We start from the raw sequence: 23,755 nt of genomic DNA, 5'->3' as shown, positions 1-23,755 counted from the left end.
CTCTAGGAGGAAAAAAAAAAAAACTGTAAATGAAGGCAACATCTATGTTCTTTGCTATTGCAGGATAGTTGATGAAGTCCAGACAAAAGATCAGCTTTCAAATAAGCACCATTGTTCTCAACTGCACTTTTGAAGATCAATGGTACAGGATAGAAAGCCCAGAAATAAACCTGACACACCTATGGTCAATTAGTCTATGAAAAAGGAGGCAAGAATATACAATGGAGGAAAGACAGTCTCTTCAATAAGTGGTGCTGCGAAAACCAGACAGCTACATGTAAAAGAATGAAATTAGAACATTCTCTAACACCACACACAAATAAATGGATTAAAGACCTAAATGTAAGGCTGGAAACTATAGAATTCTTGGAGGAAAACATAAGCAGAACACTCTTTGACATAAATCACAGCAACATCTTTTTCAATGTCTCCTAGAGTAATGGAAATAAAACCAAAAATAAACAAATGGGACCTAATTAAACTCAAAAGCTTTTACACAGCAAAGGAAACCCTAAACAAGATGAAAAGACAACCCCCAGAATGGGAGAAAATATTTGCAAACGATGTGACCGACAAGGGATTAGTCTCCAAAATTTACAAACAGCTCATGTGGCTCAATATTAAAAAAACAAACAACTGAATCAAAAAATGGAGAAAAGACCTAAATAGACATTTCTCCAAAGACATACAGATGGCCAAGAGGCACACGAAAAGATGCTCAACATTGCTAATTATTAGTGAAATGCAAATAAAAACTATAATGAGATACCACCTCACATCAGTCAGAATGGCCATCATTGAAAAATCTACAAACAATAAATGCCGGCTGTGGAGAAAAGAGAACCCTCCTGCACTGCTGGTGGGAATGTAATTTGGTACAGCCACTATGGAGAACAGTATGGAGGTTCCTTAAAAAACTAAAAATAGAGCTACCATATGATCCAGCAATCCCACTCCTGGGTATATACCCTGAGAAAAACATGGTTAGAAAGGATACATGCACTCCAATGTTCACTGTAGTGCTGTTTACAATAGCCAAGACATGGAAGCAACCTAAACATCCATTGACAGATGAATGGATTAAGAAGATATGGTACATATACACGATGGAATATTACTCGGTCATAAAAAAGAATGAAATAATGTCATTTGCAGCAACATGGATGGGCCTACAGATTATCATACTAAATGAAGTCAGACAAAGAAAGACAAATATCATGTGGTATCAGTTATATGTGGAGTCTAAAAAAAATGATACAATGAACTTATTTACAAAACAGAAACAGACTCACAGACATAGAAAACAAACCTAGGGTTACCAAAGGGGAAAGGTGGGAGAGAGAGAGAAACTAGGAGGTTGGGATTAACATATACACACTACTATATACAAAATAGATAATCAACAAGGACCTACTGTATAGCACAGGGAACTCTACTCAATATTCTGTAATAACATATAGGGGAAAAGAATTTGCAAAAGAATAGATATAGGTATATGTATGACTGAATCACTTTGCTGTGCACCTGGAACTAACACAACATTGTAAATCAACTATACTCCAACATACAACAAAATTTTTTTAAATAAAAAATAAAAAGAGGGGGCTTCCCTGGTGGCGCAGTAGTTGAGAATCTGCCTGCTAATGCAGGGGACACGGGTTCGAGCCCTGGTCTGGGAAGATCCCACATGCCGCGGAGCAACTAGGTCCGTGAGCCACAACTACTGAGCCTGCGCGTCTGGAGCCTGTGCTCCGCAACAAGAGAGGCCACGATAGTGAGAGGCCCGCACACCGCGATGAAGAGTGGCCCCCGCTTGCCACAACTAGAGAAAGCCCTCGCACAGAAACAAAGACCCAACATAGCCAAAAATAAATAAGTAAACAAATGTGGGGTTTAAATAAATAAATAAAAAGAATGTGGTTACAATTACAAAAAAATAAACTGCACTTTTGATGCTTACAAATTCAATTAGAACATAGCACGTCATTTTTCTTTTTGTTTCAGTTACTGAGTGAATTTTTACCCAATTGAAAACTACCAAATTCAAGGGCTGCTATTAATAAAAGACTATATGTACCTATATAGAGAATGTTATATGCTTTCTGCCTCATTCAGTAACAGGTATAGTTAGAGCAGGGTGTCCTGAAATCACTGGTAAGGTGTCAGAGAGTAGGCTGGACTCAGAAATTATATGCAAAATTTTGTAGATATATGGATATGGCCACTTTTCCTGGGGAGATACTTACCGTTTCATCAGATTATCCAAAAAAAATGTTTAAACCATTGAGTTAAAGGTAAAAGATGTGATGAAGAGCAGGGGTCCCCAAGCTCCGGGGACCTGTTAGGAACCCGGGCCACACAGCAGGAGGTGAGCGGCAAGCAAGCAATGGAAGCTTCATCTGTTGCTCCCCATTGCTTACGTTACAGCCTGAACCATCTCCCCCTCCCCCCCAGTCCATGGAAGAATTGTCTTCCACGAAACTGGTCCCTGGTGCCAAAAAGGTTGGGGACCGCTGATGTAGAGAACCAGATCCTGTTTGGTTTCTAATCCTGGTTCTACAATGTGACACTTCTGTGACCTTAGGCAAGTCACTCAGCCTGTCTGAGCCTCAGTTTTCTCTTCTGCAAAATGGGAATAAGAATATCTACCCTCATGTGTTTCTAGTGAGAAAATGCAAATAAAACCCTTGCATAGGGTCTAACACTAAACAAGCAGCCTCACTTTCCCTACAGCCCCAGCAGACAGAGCAGCTTCCTAAACAGCCAACAAGGTTCTTAAGAGACAGTGTGAGCTTCAGGGGACTTACAAAGGAGGTCTGAAAAGGAGAACTCAGAATCTCAATTTAAGTCCAAGTCCCGATCAGCAACATCACTTGTATTAGCTTTTTATTGAAGGCCTTAGAGTTATGTAGCACATTTTACTTTTCAAAGCACTTCATACTTTTTTTTAAAAATCCCTTTGCAGAGGATAGGGTTGGTTTTATTGTCTTCATAGTCAGCTTATCCAAAGTGATAAAGAAGTTACTCCAGAAACTGGAAATTGTCTTGGATTTTCCCTCAGGCTAATATGATATTATAGAAACATTTTCAAAGTGAAATACCCCAAACCACCACGGAGAGGAGAGTTCTTTTTTATAGAATAGTAAGGCTGGCTCTGTTTGATATTTTTACTATAACTTCTACTCAGAGACTGGGATGGGGTGGGGGGAGGATTCAAACTGTACTAACACAATATCTAACAAGTCACTGTTTAGGTGCTTTCCAAGTCTAGAATCCAACATCTGGTTCTGAAATCAAACATTCTTAGCAAACCCAACATCTCCAAACAATAGATATTGGCTATAAAAACTATCCATGGGGAAGGTTTTAAAATTCTTGATGAATGAAAAGGTTAATAAGGATAGGGGACTTCCCTGGCAGTCCAGTGGTTAAGACTCCGTGCTTCCACTGCAGTGGGCTCAGGTTGATCCCAGGTGGGGAACTAAGATCCCGCATGCCTCGCAGACAAAAAAAAAAGAAAAAAAGAAAAGAAAAGAAAGAAGGATATTGCTGAGTCAATAGAGCATGAAATATATTTACAGTAGCATATGCAGTACCTTCAAAATGAAATAATTATAATAGAACTCATTAAAGTACGGCTGGCGTGGGTGTTAAAATGCCTGTCAAAGTCCGAGTACGATAACTCATAGATAAAGACATAGGGAGAGAAAAAAGTTAATCCCTTAGGATTTTCACTCAAGAACATTTTGTTGCCTTCTTCAAAAAGGTATATTTTTCACCAGCATTTAAGGAGACTTTACCTATGGGATTTATAAGGAAGATGATTCACGTGAGTTCAGGGAAACTCGCATATGAACGGCAACATAATAATGAAGCTCTTAATAATACAGCATGTTGGTGAATGACAGATTTGAGGTCACATTCAGCCCTTTGTATTTTGATACAGGTAAAATTAAACTGTAAACAAACTAGCCACACGCCGTGTAACAGTAACCCACAGGAACAAAGAGAAAAAGAGCCAACCACAATTAATTTATTTAGCACATCGCATCAAGCTGTCCCGAACCGTAAGATGTTTCATTCACAAGGACTGACCGCTAAACTCTCTGCAAACCTTAGTTTACCTTCTGAAGGTACACTTTAAAAACTGAGACTGTCCAGACCCCTAGCCGCTGACAGAGCGTCGCCCAACACTCCTGCACACCCACCCGGGGGGCAGCGCTGGATACAGGGTCGGTGGAGACGCGGGTCAGGAAAGTCTCTCCGTGATACTATATCTGGTCTTAGAATCTACAAACACACCGAGGTTCCTTATTCACGGCGAGGAGGGGCTTAACTGGAATGAACTGCAGAAAACTAAAGAAAACCGAGGAATATGTGTAAAGAGTAAAAGCCTCACAGTTGACGACAGGGACGCGAGCTCCTTACACGACCCGAGCCCGGATGGAAGCTGCTTTCGCCCAGCGCAGGGACGCGCTTGGGCCCCAAGTCCATCCTCCCCCTACCCTCTAATAAAGGGACACTGAGTCAAGTCTGGCTTGCACAGTCTGGCTGTGCAAGCTGCAGCGTGTCTCCGAGCTTTCCCCGCCTCCCGCGGCCCCCGGCCGCAGGCCGACGGCCGCCCCTTTCCCAGGCCTCCCAGGCGAGGCCCCGCCCACAGGTGGCTTCCCGGGGTTGGGGGGATGGTGGCGCGTCAGGGTCTCCCGGCGCCGCAGCTTGAGTACCGGCTACTCCGGGCGGGGGGCGCCGCCACTGACCTTGGGCGGGCGGCCGAGGGGGCGCGGGGCCGAACTGCCGCAGCTCGCACCCCGCTCCCACCTGTGTCCCCTCCATGGCGCCGCCGTCCGGGGCCCGACCCTCCCGCCGTGTCTCACCGACGGCTTGAGACGTCGCGGGCTCTCCCTTCGCGCCGCGGGCGCCGTTCCCACGACACCTGATGCCTCCGGGCACTTCGGGGCTCGGTTCACCTGCGGCCGCGGCGCGCGGAGCGGGAAGCGGGGCGCCGGCTAGTGAGCGTGGGGGCGGCCTTCTGTCCGCGGCCGGTGAGCAGCCCTAGATGCCTCTGAGGCTCAGCTCATCCTGGGGCCCGACGTGAGCCCGGTGGTCAGGAGCCGCCGCCTTTGGCATCCTCCCTCCTCCGGCCGATTGAACCCGTGACCCTCCGCCGCAGCGCTCCGCTCCCTTCCACGCCCTTTCTGGAGCCGTCTTTCAGGACTTGCGGCGAAGAAGGCCACCTGAAGGAGCCCGGCGGTGTCGCCGTTCTCTGGGCGCCTCTCCCTTCGCTCCCCTCCCTGTACCAGTAAGGTGACCCGCTCCACCCTCCTCGGGTTTCTCGGGCTGGCCGGGAGCTGCGGACCCGGGAGGTGCGAGTGCGTGGGTTCCCGGCTTCCACTCTCTGCTCTTGGGGGTAAAAGAGACAGGCTGGAGGTAAAGTGCCTGGAAGCGGGTGAGCGCGCAGTCCTCTCCTTCAGCTTTCTATTCTACGTTTTTTTGTTTTTGTTTTTTTAAAAATTTTTATTTATTTATTTATTATTATTGGGGGGGGCTGTGTTGGGTCTTCGTTGCTGCACGCGGGCTTTCTCTAGTTGCGGTGAGCGGGGGCTACTCTTTGTTGCAGTGCACGGGCTTCTCATTGTAGTGGCTTCTCTTGTTGCAGAGCACGGGCTCTAGGCACGCAGGCTTCAGTAGTCGTGGCTCGCGGGCTCTAGAGCGCAGTCTCAGTAGCTGTGGTGCACGGGCTTAATTGCTCCGCGGCATGTGGGATCTTCCCAGACCAGGCATCGAACCCGTGTCCCCGGCATTGGCAGGCAGATTCTTATCCACTGTGCCACCAGGGAAGCCCTATTCTAAGTTTTGTATACAAAGAAATCAGGAAGGGTAAGATTTTTCAAGCATGAGCCTTGTACCCTCTCTAGGCCTTCCAGTTTGGGAGAATTGCTATGAAATTAGTGGACTGTTGACTAGACTCTTCTAGACTGGATCCCGGGTCTGAAAAAGCCCTGGGAAAGCTCTTAAAACAAATGTGACTGGAAACACTCGAAGTAAAGTTTCTTTGCTTGGCCAGACTTCGGTCAGGCTCCTGAAACTTTCTCTTAGGCTCACATGTGTACTTTCTTGTAAAATCCGCTTTTAGCAAGAACCCTGCTAAGTCAGTCTAATTAGAACCACTCCACGCCCCTCCCACCCCTCCAAGATGTGATCAGGTTCCTCATCCTTCACCACTCCCCAGGTGATGTCTGATCATCCTGGCCCTTTTTCAGCAAGAATCCTGCAAGGTCAGTGTAGCCAAAACTCCCCTTAGCCCTATTGTTTTCTTTGAGTAATTTTCTATCCATTGACCCCTACCCTGCAAATTCTCACTTGCCCATGCTATATTAGGGGTTGAGCCCCATCTCTCTCCTCCACTGTAAAATCCCATGGCAGTGGTCCTTATAACTATCAGAATGGCCACTTTAATAAGTGTCATTGAATATTTATTTAAGAGTAAATCTCCAACCATAACCTTTTTTTTCATAAATTCTCTCTTTTTTTTTAAATTAAACTCATCAGGAATAGATCAGGAACTTTGATTACTTTTAATGACAACCAATTTGGATTTGTTTTCATTGATTTCCTTCTTTCTTTCTTTTTTGGCCATGGGCAAGTTTGTAAAGGTCACTGAATTTCCATAACAGGTAATTTCTCAAATTATATCAAGAGCTTTTAGATATTTTACAAAACCTTTTCCAAATCCTAAGCCAGGATAATTGGTGTGGCTACTTTATAAATGGGAATATCTTTTCTTGCAATGGGGTACAAGAATTTTATGCTGTTCATAAACCTGAATTCCAAGTGCTGTGAACAAGGTAGTCAAAAGTGTATAATTGGCACATTCAAACCTCAGGTGCAATTTGGAAAATGTAATTTAATCTCTTATGCCCATATGCCTCCACATGATTTAATACTATCTCCTTACCATAACAGTGATGGTGGGAGTTTGTAATGCTTGATTGTTAAGGAACAATCTGAACTTTAGAAAGGTTTGCAGGCATAAGTGATGGCCCTAGCTAGAGCTGAGTTAAGTAGACTGGTGAATAGAAAAAGCCAGGCGTCAGACAGCTGGGGGCCCACGTTCTCTTCTGTGACACCTACTGCCTGACCTCAGAGAATTACTTAACCTCTCCACCTTCCCGTTTCCTTCCAGGTATAATTTGCCTAAAAAAAGGAATGATGAATTTTAATTAATTGGATGCATGTAAAGCCCCCATTACTGTGCCTGGCATATTTTTGGAAAATCTAAATTAATGAAAAAATCAACCGTGTTCATGGATTGCAAGACTCAGTATCTTAATAATACTCACCAAGTTCATTTATAGATTCAACCCAATCTCAATCAAAATTCCAGCAAGCTGCTTTATACATATTGACAAGCTAATTCTAAATTTCTATGGAAATGCAAAGAACCTAGAATAACCAAAGCAATTTTTAAAAATAAGGGCAGGAGACTTCCTTGGTGGCGCAGTGTTTAAGACTCCATGCTCCCAATGCAGGGGGCCTGGGTTCGATCCCTGGTCAGGGAACTAGATCCCACATACATGCCGCCAACTAAGGAGCCAGTGAGCCACAACTAAGGGGCCAGCGAGCTGCCACTAAGGAACCTACCTGCTGCAACTAAGACCTGGCACAACCAAATAAATAAGTTAATTAAATAAATAAATATAAAAATAAGGACAAAATTGGAGGACTTACCCTACCTGATTTCAAGACTTATTATAAAGCTCTTTAAGCATGACAGCTTGGTGTTTATGAAAAGAGACATATAAAAATAAAATGGAATGGAACAGACTAGTGGGTCCAGAAATAGATGCGTACATATATACAGTCAATTGATTTTTGACAAAGGTGCCAAAACAATATAAAGGGGAAAATTAAACCTTGACAATCAACATAGTGATATTATTGGCTCAAAGCAATATACTGACATCAAGTCAAAAGGAAGACAGGAAACCTTGACATGCAGAGTCAAAAATTAAGGTCAACATTTCTGGAATCATGACAGGAACATATTAGAAACAGTCAATATCTAAGCAGTCCATCTTGCTTGTAATTTTTGTCATGTTATAAATTGTGTTATTGAGTACTTTTACAAATAACATAAATAGTAATATGTTTAATATATACTTATATAATTAATTTTAATATATATGTATATGATTAATAATTATATACATAGAATACGTTGTGCTAATCCTGTGGATGGTATTTCAAGAAATGACATTTTGCAAGCAAAATAGCTTCATAAATTGGTGATTTCAACATATTTCTATGTAACACTATTGATCTTGCTAGGAGATCCAAGCGTTACATTGTTTGAATATTATCTAATCCTGTGTGCTGCATTTTCCAGATCACTGAAGTATGTAGTTCTTTGTAAAACAGACCAAATATTTTCATTGTGAAAACAGTAAATGAGCTTATAAAAAGCAACATATGCCCTAATGCCCAATCTGATAATACTTTTGGAAGCACTTTTTACAGCTGAACCAACATCAAATACAGAATAAGGGGAATTTTCTCTTATTTGTCACAAAACAAAGATCAAATCTATTGGATAAGACTATTAATGTTTTATGTGTTTTAAATTGTCATTTGGGCTTCCCTGGTGGCGCAGTGGTTGAGAATCCACCTGCCAATGCAGGGGACACTGGTTCGAGCCCTGGTCCGGGAAGATCCCACACGCCACGGAGCAGCTAAGCCCGTGCGCCACAACTACTGGGCCTGCGCTCTAGAGCCCGTGAGCCACAACTACTGAAGCCTGCGCGCCTAGAGCCCATGCTCCGCAACGGGAGAGGCCACCGCAATGAGAAGTCCGCACACCGCAACGAAGAGAAGCCCCTGCTCGCCACAACTAGAGAAAAGCTCGTACGCAGCAACGAAGACCCAACACGGCCAAAAATAAATAAATTTATTTAAATAAAAAAGAATGATCCTAAAACAAATAAAATAAAAATAGTCATTCAAAGAATAACTTTTAAAATATTAAATATTTTTACGTTTTGTCTTTAAAATTGATTTTTATTTAGAATTTATTTTGCATTAACGCTTCCCTCTTTTAATGATTTTTATTATGAAATATCTATAACAGGTAGTATATAACTGAAGTATACCATCTTGTCCAATATATTGGTTCATAAAAATAATAAAAGACACTTTTATTATTATATTTTTTAAAACAGAAAGAAATTTCTGGAACTTTTAGTATAACCCTATAATAATAATAAATTGCTTATTATGTTTACGCATTATATTTTAAAAACATGTAAAAAAAGTTATGAAAAATGCAAAATAATTTATTATTTCAGGAATTCCTTTTTTTTTTCTTTTTGTTCCTGAATCTCAAAGATTGATTTCTTTTGGGAATTTGGAAACACTACTACAATAACCAATGAATCCTTACAGCATTCTTGGTAACTGATGGATGGAAGAGAGCTTTTTTCACATCTTTATCTTCTTGCCGTCTCAAAAATCCTGTCTGTTTCAAAGTAACATAGGGCAGCTGAGAGTCTTAGGTAGCATGAGTATTAAGTCATGCTTGTGTCAATCCAAAATATTTCTTACCTTTCTTTTTACATCTGTGCCACTCATCTTCTTTACCCCTTAATTCCTCCTCTTTTCAATACGTATATATTCAAGTATTTCTTGAGGACCTCCTAAATTCTAGTAAGAGTATTAGGTACTATGGATAGGAATATGAATAAAACACACTTCTGGCTCTTAAAGATCTTGAAGTCTAGAAGACAATTTTTTTTAACTGAGAAAATTTCAAATACAGAAAAGTACAAAAAAAATATTAATCTCACTCAATATCCTCAAATGCAACAAATTTTACATTTTATTCTGTTTCCAGTCTTTTTATAAGAAATAAAACATTGTAAAATTAACAATCCCTCCCCTAATGGAACCTTCTGTCATGAATTGGTATGAATCATCTCAATAGTTCATTTGTAATGTTTTTCTTACATACATGTACCCATAATAAACAGAAATAGTTTATGCATGTTTTTGTTCACAAAGATGGCACTGCTCTGCACAGTCTTCAACATTTACCTCACCATTTTGGTTCTGAGCTATATCCATTCAAGTTTATTTATTTTAGCACTTTTATGGCAATTTATTGACTACACCATAGCATTCTATCCATTTCCCTACTAATGGACATTTAGGTTGTTTCCATCTTTTGCCATTACAAAAACATTCTGTAGTGAACATCTGTGAACCATTTCCTCATGCACATGTGTAAGAGTTCCTCTAGGGTAAATATCCAGGAGTAGAATTGCTAGATTATAGGATATATACATTTTCAGTTTTAATAGCTACTGCTAAATTACTCCCCAAAGTGCTTGTTCCAAATTATTTAATGAACAGTACATGGTGCACCTTCTATATGGCAAACATAGATTTAGGCACTGGGGATGCAGCAATGAAAAAGAAAGAAACTTCTGACCTTGTAGAGTTTAGAGTTTAGCGGGCAAAAACAATCAATGACTATAATGAGTAAATTATAGAGTGTTTTAGAAGGTGATAAATACTATCAGAAAAAAATCAACCAGAGAAAAGGGGATGAGGAGAAGTTGCCATTTTAAATATGGTGGCGGTAGGCCTCACTGAGAAGTTAACGTTTTAGCAAAAACATGAAGGATATCTGGTTTAAGTGTTCCAGGCAGAGGGAACAGCCAGTGCAGATCAGGAGCCTGCCTAGTGTATTCGAGTAACCCAAGGAGGCCAGTGTGCCTGCAGAGGTGTGAGCCACAGGCAAGAGTGGTAGGAAATGAGCCTAGTAACAGAGGCCAGGTTAAGCTGGATCTTGTAGGCCATTGCAAGGACTTTGGACTTTGGCTTTTACACAGAGTGAAATGGGAGCCTTTGGAGGGTTTTGAACAGGTGATTGGCATGATTTGACTTATGTTTTACGAGTGTATCCCTCTGATTGCAGTGTCGAAAATATATCCCAAAAGGATGAAAGATGGAAGCAAAGGAGTCAAAGGATGACTCTTGGGTTTTTGCCTGAGTAACCATAAAAATGGAGTGGCCATCAATTCAGGTGAAGACAGCAGGATGAGCAGGTGAGTGGAGAGAATCAGGAGTTCAGTTTTGAACATGTGTTTGAGATGTCTATTAAGTGCTTCACAGACTGTCCGTTGGAGGCGACTTGATTTGGTTTTGTTTCCATTTCTCTCACAGACTGATGCTTATGTGAAATACAGTACAAATAAATTGCTAGAAAATGCAATAAAGACATTTAGAATACAAACCAGTTTTGTTCATATGTAACATAAAACAGTTACTCTATTAAAAATGCTAGAAAGTCTTTAAGCGTTTTCAATTTCTGTACTTCTTTTGTTGCAGACAAGTAGCAAACATTTCGTGGAGGGGTAAACTAGTAACAAATATTTCCTGGCTGGTTCTGATCTGAGGGGCACACTTTGGATAACTCTGTGTTAGACATCTGAGTGGAAATGTCTAGCAGACAGTTGAGTATTCAAACCTATCTTTAACTGTCACCAAATGGCGGAGGCAATGTCTATCATTCACTTTGAGCAGTATTTCAGATAATGTTAATTCAACAACTGTTCATTGAGCATGTACCATGTTTGAGGCACTGTGCTGGCTTTTTAATGGCAGTACTGTGGGGAAGGAACAGATTAAGATCTGTGGGTAGTCTGGATAGGCTAATAATCTGGCATCCCTTCATACTAATATTCTTTAAAATTTTATTTTACTATATATCTAGTGGAAATAGGGAAAAACTGATTTCCGCTAACAAACATGTATACTCTTTCTGTACATTTGGAATAACATATTAAACACAATTTTCTAAACTAGTTATTTCTAAATAAATTGTTATTGGGAACATATTGAACTGTTCAAAATTTAAATATTAAAACTGGCTGAACTCAGGGGTGGCAACATTGCCTTTTGTTTTAAACCTTGTAATTTGTACCCTCATATGGCAAAAATATTCAACATACACTTTATTTCAAATCTGAAACTGGCTACTTGGTTGAGGGAAGCATCAATTTTATCTCTCTCCTGGTATGTACAAAGTCCCCTGTGGAAACCTGAACTAATTGACAACGTATTTCCAATTCACTACGGTGAAGTTTCATCTCTTTTGAAGAATGCCATTTACAGCAGCAGTGTGGTTGCCCTTTATTGACTTGCCTCTGAGGGAAGCATTATTATCCCAGATTTTGCAGATGTAAAACAGAGGTATAGAGAGTTTAATAGCTTGTCTGATGTTACTTATCCAGAAAGTGACAAATTTAGGCTCCAACATAATTTTCTAACTTTAAGGACAGTATTATTTAAAGTGTCCTAATGGTAATAATCATTATACATGTAGAACTGATATTTCACTGGCTCTTTTTTTTTTTTTTTAATATGTATCACTTAATTAATTATTTATTTACTTTTGGCTGCATTGGATCTTCGTCGCTCTGTGCAGGCTTTCTGCAGTTGAGGCGAGCCCTCGGAGGCTACTCTTCGTTGTGGCTGCAGTCTTCTCATTGTGGTGGCTTCTCTTGTTGCGAAGCACAGGCTCTAAGCACACGGGCTTCAGTAGTTGTGGTGTGTGGGCTCAGTAGTTGTGGCTCACGGGCTTAGTTGCTCCACAGCATGTGAGATTCTCAACCACTGCGCCCCCAGGGAAGCCCCCCCCCCCCCACATTTCTTATTGAAGTTTTTGTTCATGTTTTTTTCTAGAATTGCCACAATTGGTCCTCTCCTCCAATAGCTAACGCTTTGTTCCCAGGTCAGACTTTTTTGTCTATTTTCTCATTTCTGAAGCTGAGTTCTCTTCTGGGATGCTCCTCAGTTCCTCATGTAGTAGGTTATGATAGTTTCCCTAAGCACTGTGCAAACATGTCATAATCCCAGCAACTTGGGGCTCAAACAGAGATACTTCCTTCTCTCCCACCCTCTCTCGCTCCCAGGCATACTGTTGCAGACAAACAAAAGGTATGAAGACTCCTATTCAGGGTCCTCAAGCCCTAGTTTCTGAACTCTTATTAAAAAAAATTCTTAAAAGGGGTGAGGGAGTCAAGCACTAAAGTAATAAATAGTAAAAAGCCGTCTCATATTTAATTTGTCAGATTACCCTTCTGTAAACCCAATCTAAAACTTATCAAGATGTCCTTAAATCATCAGAGAAGTATCTTCAGTAACAGCTTCTTGACTCATTACATTTTCACCCAACTAATAAAACTAAAAATAATTTTAAAATATCTTCAAATTTCAGGCAAATTTAACTCAGCATCCCTTGGAAGAGCATAGAAGTGTTCACTACCCACCATGGGGATGTTTTGTTTCTGACCACTCCCATGAAAGAACAGATGTTGGGTCATTCATTTATAATTTGAATTTTTAAAATGAAGAAATTGCTAAACATTTTCCATTTGATTTCTAACTTTCTTGGTATCGGGATTTATGACTCATTCCTCCAAATGGACATCCCTTTGTTGTGTCTGTAAGGATGATTTGGTTTGTCATCCAAATCACAAGGGCATAATATTACTTCCTTAAATCTGACTGCAATGGATTATGAATCTTTTTAAGAAAAGGAAATTCTTTGGAAGAATACAAAGAAAATTTTTTTAGAGAGCTTTTTCTAGATTTGCTATCAAGAACAGTCAATCAATTAAATGATTCAACATATATTAAATACCCATGTCAGATACTGTGCTAAACAATGGAGTTAGAAAGGAATGAGACACCATCCCTGCCCTAAAATCCAGTGGGGGGGACCTCCATATCAACAAGCCATTGCAACACAATGTAATACTTGCTATAATGGAAAAACAGAAAAAAATGACTAATTCTGTTGGGTGTCTGGATGGCTTTCAGAGAGGATGATATTTGAGTTGGGTCGTGAAAAATAGGAGCTCACCAAATAATGAAGATGAAGGAAGGCATTAGAGGTTGAGGTAGACATAGAAGTAGATGCACAGCTATTAAAGGGCAAGGCATCTTTAAGGAGCAGTCAAGGGCTCTGCATGACCAGAGCTCCACCACCTCTCATCCTGGGACACTCAAACTCCTGGGCCTGTGCAGCAGAATGCCAGGAGCTGTGGAAAGTCACAGGATGAGCATGTCACAGCTGCCTGGGGCTTCTTTTTTTTTTTTGCGGTACGCGGGCCTCTCACTGTCGTGGCCTCTCCCGTTGCGGAGCACAGGCTCCGGACGCGCAGGCTCAATGGCCATGGCTCAGGGGCCCAGCCACTCCACGGCATGTGGGATCTTCCCGGACCGGGGCACGAACCCGTGTCCCCTGCATCGGCAGGCAGACTCTCAACCACTGCGCCACCAGGGAAGCCCTGCCTGGGGCTTCTTTGAGTTTATTCAATTTTATGTCAATTTTAGTTAATAGTAATTTTAGACATTTTTCCCCAGTTTATTGAGATATAATTGAATAAGGATTTTAGACATATTAAAAAATGAAAACAAACGTGAACACATTGTGGAGCAGAATACAAAAACCTCATGAATTCTTTGTATGAAACAAAAATATCTCAGTTGCAGAAGTCTATTTCAAGCTGTAACCCCTCTTACTATCAGCCTATTATGAACCGCCAGCCCCTATGGTTTCATGCCTCTCAGCTCTTAAGGGGTTCAGTTGAGAAACACCACGCTAAAACGTGGGTTGAGTTGAGGCGAGAGGCAGGAAGTGAGGTTAGAAACATAACTCATTATCTTCCAGATTTCTTTAAGTTATCCTTCAGAACCCTATTTGTACAGGGTTTCATATGCCAGATTGAAATATGTAAACAGGGTGATAACAGGATTGAATCTCTGTTTCAGAACACTCCATGGCACCGTAGCAAATAAATTAGAGAGGAAGAGGCAGAACAAGTCAGGAGACCATTATTACCAACTAAAATAAGTCAGAGGCAGTGAAGATCGCTAAGAAGAAATGAATTATTTGAGATAGAATTTAGAAAAGGAAAATGACAGGATTTAGTAACATGTTGACTGGGTGGTAGGAATCATGGATGTCTCAGATTTCTTGCTTTGCAAAATAATGGACAGTGGATACTATTACCTAAGGTAGAAAACAAAGAAGTTAAAAAAGTTTCCCAAAGATACCTGAAAGATACATGAAAAATAATAAGTTGATTTTTGCTTCTGCGAAACTGTGATACCTCTGGTATAGTAATTATTCATTCAATATCTTTATTCACTTATTCACTCAATATCTTTACTTAGCAACTACTAAACACCATGAACTAAGCTAGACATGTTTGGATATATCCAAGAAATTCAGTGGAATTTCAAGACTGGAATTTAAGAGATGTACTAGGCTGAGAGTATAGAAATGGAAGTCTCCGATCTGTTTGGAGGATGGTTAAAGCTAAGGGGAATAGCTATGATGCCACCAGGAGAGTGCAAAGACTAAGAAAAGAAGACTTCAGGGCTGAGGCCAGGGGAAAACCTTTCGGTGTCAGAAAGTGGAAGAGCCTGGGAAAAGGTTTTCACAATGTCACAATAATAAATCCTCCTCCCAGTTTTATTTTTTTAATGATTTCTTTAGTAAAATTTATTAGTATTTTGCAAGCACAAATTCTTCAGATATTTGAAAGAATGTACATGATCTTCCTACACACCATGTAAAATCATCTTATTTAGGGTCACTAAATTTCAGATATGTTATGAATCTGTAAGCCTATTGCCAAATATTTTCGTTTAAATTGGGTGTAAAAAATTAATTGAGATCAATTACAGCAGTCAATTGAATTACTTTATTAAATTCTTCCAGATTACAAATTAGGCAGTTTTAATTATTTTGTAAAGGAGGGGAGGGAGATGAGCTTGACTGTAAGAATCCCATAGGACCCATAATCATAGATAAAATTAATTTTTGTTTTGCTGAGGGATTTAATCTTCTTACCTGAGATTCATACTGCCAGTTTGTCTCAAACTCTATACAAAAGTTATATTAGCAAGAAAAAAATGTAACACATTAAAAGTTCTAGGATATCACGACACCCAATCAGACCGGATTTTCTCTCAGACGGGAATCTAGGGCAGGCTCCTGGGACGGCCCCGGGTAGTAGCTGGGGTAAACAGAGCAGCAGCCCTAAATCTTTATCTCACCCTCACTCTCTGCTGCTGGAGACCACACCCTAGAAGGGTTTTCCTTTGATTACGGTTGCTCTCGGTGCGAAGCATGGACCAAGCCTGACGGCCCTGGAGTCAGGCCAGGCTGCAGCCCTCGATACAACTCCCTTGCTAGGGGGAAACTGGGGACTTAGTACCAGTTCGTGTCAGCATCATAGCAACCAATCACAAGCCTACTCTGGAAGAGACTGTTAGGAAGCGGGCATTTTATTGGTGAGGCTGCTTTGTCAATCTCAGCAGAGGACTAGCCTCTTTTCTCTTAGCAACGGATGCGTTACGGCAACAGTCTGCCGGGGGAACTGCCGTTTGTGTTCTTGGGACTTGTTTTTCTGTGAGAGGAGAATCAAAATCCCATCTCCAGCTCCCGAAGGAATTTTTCTCCAGGGTATTGCAAAGAGGCTTCTTTTCGCTTCAGTTTAGCAGTATCAGGTAAGGAGAGCTCTGAGTGGGAAAGGAGGCCTGGAAAACAAGTGTTTCACTTAATCTTTCAAAGGCGTTTGCAACGCTCGCTGTGCCAGCGAGGTACTAGATGCAGTGAAGACTACAAAAATGTACAAAACTTTCTCTGACTTCAAAGAACTTCTAGCCTAGCCAGGAGACAAAAATATCAACGAGAGAGCAGTTGACACTCTAAGAGCTTTGAGGGCAGGTACCTGTTCACAGGTTTTACATTCCCAGTGCCTATCACATTGCCTGACACATAGTAGAAACTCAATAAATACTGGATGGATGGAGGGAGGGAGGGATGAAAAGGAAAACAGTATGATCCTGGTACAGGACATCAAAGAAGCAATGATTAATGTGAGCTGAAGTAATTAGATGACTTCAGGACTTAAGAAAGGGCTGGAGTATATGAAGAGTGAAGAAGATAAACAGGGGAACATTAGCCCTTTGAAAGTGAGGACTTGTCTTATTCCTTATTGACCTGCAGGACTTGATTGCTGCTCAGTAATTTCTCTCTCCTTCTCCACGTGTGTGCTGAGTGCTGAATGAATGCACAGCTATCTTTAAGGCAGCTCTGAGTTTGGGGCCCTCTGCCTTTGCAGAAGCCTGGCATAATTTACTATAGTGCAGCATGATTAGAAATTGTCAGGGAAAACAAGATTGTATCAGCCTGAGTGAGAAAGTTGCAGAGGCTTCAGACAGAAAGTCATATTGGAGTTGAGCCTTTAAGAACGAGCAAGGTTTAAGCAAGCAGAGAAATGCGTGCATCGTGTGAAGCAGGAGGGGTGGGGAAGGAAGGGCATTCTCCCCCTCGGTTTGGAGAATGCATAGTAATTCTGTGAGGCCGGAGTAGAACTGGAAGGGTAGGTGTGGCGAGGCAGACTGTGAAGGCTGTTAAAGGTGATGCTTACAAGGTTGGACTCTATCCTGTTTTGCAAAGTCTGGTCTGTGGACCACTAGTGCAAGACTTCCTCACAGTGATTTTTAAAATGCACTGTTCCAGGCTCACCCAGATCTGCACAATTGCAGTGGAAGTCCAGGAAATTTGCATTTCAAATGAATTCCATTTCTGTACTACTGCAGGAGAATGCCTCTATGGATGATAGGGACCCACATTGTATTCCCTAGTATACAGGAAAGTGACTTGTTAAGATCTGCATTTTAGAAAGAGAACTCTGAAGGCATGCCCTGTGGGTGACTGTTCTGGTTGGAACAGAGGCAGGAAGGTAAGCTAAATGTTCATGATCTTGTCAAAGGGTAGGGGGAGAGAAATCTGTGGTTAGAAAAAACTTACATGTTTATTTTTACTAACTGCTAATTGAAATGTATGCATTTGGTAACAAACCACAGTAGTATAAGCGGAACCTGTGACTTTGTCACCAAAAGAAATTATAACTCTTTTCATATATCATGGATGTTACAGATATATTATTTATGCTCATCACTTCTTCAAAATTAAGGCAGTAATTAGAACCACTGCTATATCTATTTAATTTACTAATAAAGAAGCACATACATTATTATTTCATAATTTTTAAAATAGTTTGATAATTGTATTTCAATATCATCTGTCTCCCTTGTAATCCCATGCTTTTATTTGATGCATGGGCTTCACCAGGCTGCCAAAGGGGTTCATGGCACAAAATAGTTAGGAACTCCCGGTATAGAATAACATGTTGAAGGCCTAAGCCAGAGGATGCTATGGGAGAAGGGAGCTTGGAATTTAGGGGATATTTCAAAGAGAAAAGTGATGATTTAGCATCTACTTAAATGAGTAAATATCTAATCTTAAAAAAGAATGGGAGTAGGTTACAAGGGGAGAAACAAGAAGAGAAGACTAACAAATATTGTAGGAACAGTTATCTCTGGAGGGTGGGTGTCGTGTACTTCTCAGAAGATGGCGGAAGAACCCAGGAGAACCTTGAAGCTTAATCAGGGTCTTGGTGGAGATTGACCAAGAAGCAGCAGTTCTTGGAGACATTTTTACAAGAATCCCAAGATGTTAGTCTTGGATCTTATTTTAAATCTTTGTTTAAAAAAAAAAAAAAAGATGGGAGGCAAACATGATGAGCTTACAAATACTTTGGGAAGATAAAAGAAGATAAAGAGGATGATGGCCACCTAGACAAGGTCAGCTAATTGAAGAAGACTCAAGGAAGTAATACTTTCTTAGGAAGTTGTTAGGTGAAGATAAGGTACCAGTGCTACAGGTCTTAGAATTAAAGATCTCGTGGCTAGGAGTAAGCCACACACGCATACGGGTAACAAATGGGAACATGTAAACAGGCATGTGCAATACAACAGAAAAGTGAAGAGAGGAAGCTAATAACTTTAATTCGCTGCTTTATGTCAGTTATAATTCGCATCACTTGGCCCTTCATCTGCAGTAGTTATCCTCCTGAATAATAGAAGCCTCGTAAGAAAACACAGTCACAAGCAAGTCTTGAAAGTTAGTTTGGAACCAGGTCATGGACAGCTCTGAATGCAATGTCCCTCATAGTCAGTGGAGTGGCATTACAGGATTTGAACTGTTACACGGAGCATTTACCCAGTACAGGTGTCCCTTATTATCCCCGGGGATAGGATTGCTTTCAGGACCCCCGTAGATACCAAAATCTGAGGATGCTTATATAAAATGGTGTAGTATTTGCATAACCTATGCACACCCTCCTGCATACTTTAAATCATCTCTAGATCACTTATAATACCTAATACAATGTAAATTATATGTAAATAATTGTCAGTGCATGGCAAATTCAAGTTTTGCATTTTGGAACTTTCTGGAATTTTTTTCTCAATATTTTTGATCCAAGGTGGGTTGAATCCAAGATTGTGGAACCCGCAGATGTGGAGGAGGGCCCACTGAACTCATTTCTTTTGTTACCCCCCTAACGTCTTTTGCTATTAGTGTGGAAGGTAAAAAATGTGTCCTTTGGTACACTGCTAGCAAAAAAGGTATTCTGGAATGGGTGAGTTAATTTGCAAAGAAAACAGACGGTTTTAATATCAACAATATTTAAATGGAATGCTTAAATATTTGTAAGTATTATCTTTCATAAATTCTGTTTTGAAATTCAATCAGCTATGGTGGCTTTGAAAACCAATTGTAGTACAATCCCCTGTAGTAGGCATAACCTTTATTTATTTATTTTTTTTTTTGCGGTATGCGGGCCTCTCACTGTTGTGGCCTCTCCCGTTGCGGAGCACAGGCTCCGGACGCGCAGGCTCAGCGGCTCATGGCTCACGGGCCCTGCTGCTCCCACGGCATGTGGGATCTTCCCGGACCGGGGCACGAACCCATGTCCCCTGCATCGGCAGGCGGACTCTCAACCAGTGCGCCACCAGGGAAGCCCCATAACCTTTATTTTAAGAATAGATGAAGTATCTCTTCTGCTACTCTTAATCATAATGAATTTACTTCAGTTTGGAAAAGGAAAAATGAGCATTTCAGAGTGATCTTAGTAAAGTGATATCTCTATTAAAAACAATTTATTTTTGGCTGTGCCACACAACTTGTGGGATCTTAGTTCCCCGACCAGGGATAGAACCCGGGCCCTCTGCAGTGAAAGCACAGAGTCCTAAAGACTGGACTACCAGGGAATTCCCTGAAAATCTTTCATGACCTTTTAGCAGTCAATTTAATGGGAAAATTTTGGAAAATATAATATAGCACATTCACTGCATGAAGTATGCCATTAGTTTTATGAAAAAAATTTAGTAAGACCTGCTGTAATTTCAAATCTTTTATTTGGGATTTGTTTTTAAAAGGAAAATCTGCACAAAAAAATAAACCTTGAATAGTTAAGTGTGTTTATTGAAATTAATGCAGGACTACATTATTCATTTGATTTTTTTAAATAAATTTATTTATTGATTTATTTCTATTTTTGGCTGCGTTGGGTCTTCGTTGCTGCATGTGGGCTTCTCTCTAGTTGTGGCGAGCAGGGGCTACTCTTCGTTGCAGTGCGTGGGCTTCTCATTGCGGTGGCTTCTCTTGTTGCAGAGCACGGGCTCTAGGCACGCGGGCCTCAGTAGTTGTGCCTCGATGGCTCTAGAGTGCAGGCTCAGTAGTTGTGGCTCATGGGCTTAGTTGCTCCGCAGCATGTGGGATGTTCCTGGACCAGGGCTCGAACCCGTGTCCCCTGCATTGGCAGGTGGATTCTCAACCACTCCGCCACCAGGGAAGCCTTATTCATTTGATTTTGATATTTGTAATTAAAAGTGATTTATTTTCTAGACACAATGTAGGTAGGGCTTTTGTTATGTGCAGTTACTAAAATAAACTATAAAATTTTGCCTGAAACACAAATACAGTATAAGGTAGGTACTCCCAAGCTAGCCATTTTCTTTTAGTTTAGACTGTTTTTCCCAGGCTGACCTCAGCTAATGAGTTTTTCCATCTACCTAGCAACTTAGATATTGTGCTTTTTAATCAAGAAGGATTAGAACCTCTAAGAACCTGTAGAACAACCTGATCTTCCCTCTTCCTTGGTCACCAGTCAATATTTTAGACACGGGAATTAATATTTGTGAAAGCAGTAAATGAACTGTTCTGGTAAGGCACCACACATTTAATGTTTGTTCTAATTTTGTCACCTGATATACTGCTGGAAAATTAACTTTGTTTTCCCCCAAAATTGGAAATAACCAAATTACCCACATCATTTAATTGCAACATTTGTAAAGAACTGGGCACGTGTGATTATTTTGACTACTTCTTGGGATGATTGTGTTAAACTGATACCTATATATTCAAGCAGCACCTGGTAATCCCTGAACCTGTGAATATTTTACTACACATGGCAAAGAAGAGTTAAGGTTGCAAATGACATTAAAATTGCTAATTAGCCGACCTTAAAATAGAGAGGTTATCCTTTATTATCGAGGTGAGTCCAAGGTAATCACAAGTGTTCTTAAAAGTGGAGGAGGGGGGCTGCCCTAGTGGCGCAGTGGTTGAGAGTCCGCCTGCCGATGCAGGGGACACGGGTTCGTGCCCCGGTCCAGGAAGATCCCACAGGCCGCGGAGTGGCTGGGCCCGTGAGCCATGGCCACTGAGCCTGCGCGTCTGGAACCTGTGCTCTGCAACGGGAGAGGCCACAACAGTGAGAGGCCCGCGTACCGCAAAAAAAATAATAATTATAAACAAATCAATATACGATTTGGAACAAGATGAAAAGAAATATAAATACCAAGATTGATTCATTTACGGCATGTGGGATCTTCCCGGACCGGGGCACGAACCCATGTCCCCTGCATCGGCAGGCGGACTCTCAACCAGTGCGCCACCAGGGAAGCCCCATAACCTTTATTTTAAGAATAGATGAAGTATCTCTTCTGCTACTCTTAATCATAATGAATTTACTTCAGTTTGGAAAAGGAAAAATGAGCATTTCAGAGTGATCTTAGTAAAGTGATATCTCTATTAAAAACAATTTATTTTTGGCTGTGCCACACAACTTGTGGGATCTTAGTTCCCCGACCAGGGATAGAACCCGGGCCCTCTGCAGTGAAAGCACAGAGTCCTAAAGACTGGACTACCAGGGAATTCCCTGAAAATCTTTCATGACCTTTTAGCAGTCAATTTAATGGGAAAATTTTGGAAAATATAATATAGCACATTCACTGCATGAAGTATGCCATTAGTTTTATGAAAAAAATTTAGTAAGACCTGCTGTAATTTCAAATCTTTTATTTGGGATTTGTTTTTAAAAGGAAAATCTGCACAAAAAAATAAACCTTGAATAGTTAAGTGTGTTTATTGAAATTAATGCAGGACTACATTATTCATTTGATTTTTTTAAATAAATTTATTTATTGATTTATTTCTATTTTTGGCTGCGTTGGGTCTTCGTTGCTGCATGTGGGCTTCTCTCTAGTTGTGGCGAGCAGGGGCTACTCTTCGTTGCAGTGCGTGGGCTTCTCATTGCGGTGGCTTCTCTTGTTGCAGAGCACGGGCTCTAGGCACGCGGGCCTCAGTAGTTGTGCCTCGATGGCTCTAGAGTGCAGGCTCAGTAGTTGTGGCTCATGGGCTTAGTTGCTCCGCAGCATGTGGGATGTTCCTGGACCAGGGCTCGAACCCGTGTCCCCTGCATTGGCAGGTGGATTCTCAACCACTCCGCCACCAGGGAAGCCTTATTCATTTGATTTTGATATTTGTAATTAAAAGTGATTTATTTTCTAGACACAATGTAGGTAGGGCTTTTGTTATGTGCAGTTACTAAAATAAACTATAAAATTTTGCCTGAAACACAAATACAGTATAAGGTAGGTACTCCCAAGCTAGCCATTTTCTTTTAGTTTAGACTGTTTTTCCCAGGCTGACCTCAGCTAATGAGTTTTTCCATCTACCTAGCAACTTAGATATTGTGCTTTTTAATCAAGAAGGATTAGAACCTCTAAGAACCTGTAGAACAACCTGATCTTCCCTCTTCCTTGGTCACCAGTCAATATTTTAGACACGGGAATTAATATTTGTGAAAGCAGTAAATGAACTGTTCTGGTAAGGCACCACACATTTAATGTTTGTTCTAATTTTGTCACCTGATATACTGCTGGAAAATTAACTTTGTTTTCCCCCAAAATTGGAAATAACCAAATTACCCACATCATTTAATTGCAACATTTGTAAAGAACTGGGCACGTGTGATTATTTTGACTACTTCTTGGGATGATTGTGTTAAACTGATACCTATATATTCAAGCAGCACCTGGTAATCCCTGAACCTGTGAATATTTTACTACACATGGCAAAGAAGAGTTAAGGTTGCAAATGACATTAAAATTGCTAATTAGCCGACCTTAAAATAGAGAGGTTATCCTTTATTATCGAGGTGAGTCCAAGGTAATCACAAGTGTTCTTAAAAGTGGAGGAGGGGGGCTGCCCTAGTGGCGCAGTGGTTGAGAGTCCGCCTGCCGATGCAGGGGACACGGGTTCGTGCCCCGGTCCAGGAAGATCCCACAGGCCGCGGAGTGGCTGGGCCCGTGAGCCATGGCCACTGAGCCTGCGCGTCTGGAACCTGTGCTCTGCAACGGGAGAGGCCACAACAGTGAGAGGCCCGCGTACCGCAAAAAAAATAATAATTATAAACAAATCAATATACGATTTGGAACAAGATGAAAAGAAATATAAATACCAAGATTGATTCATTTTCTTGTCACT

The 23,755-nt window shown here is 41.0% G+C and overlaps 1 protein-coding gene across 1 annotated transcript in view; it reads left to right on the top strand.

The window, feature by feature from the left end:
* The first annotated feature begins 4,936 nt into the window (after positions 1–4,936).
* DNAI3 (dynein axonemal intermediate chain 3) overlaps positions 4,937–23,755 on the top strand; it is a 95,032-nt gene continuing 76,213 nt past the window's right edge. The window contains exons 1-2 of the mRNA XM_024767886.1: positions 4,937–5,042; positions 16,489–16,581. Coding sequence (XP_024623654.1) covers positions 4,937–5,042; positions 16,489–16,581 — 199 coding nt within the window. The remainder of the gene's footprint in view (positions 5,043–16,488; positions 16,582–23,755) is intronic.

This window comes from Neophocaena asiaeorientalis, unplaced genomic scaffold, assembly GCF_003031525.2.
Source record: "Neophocaena asiaeorientalis asiaeorientalis breed wild unplaced genomic scaffold, Neophocaena_asiaeorientalis_V1.1 scaffold546, whole genome shotgun sequence".
Classification (NCBI taxonomy): Eukaryota; Metazoa; Chordata; class Mammalia; order Artiodactyla; family Phocoenidae; genus Neophocaena; species Neophocaena asiaeorientalis.
The sequence above is the reverse complement of the archived record's forward strand: the minus strand, read 5'-3'. Positions and strand labels throughout refer to the sequence as shown.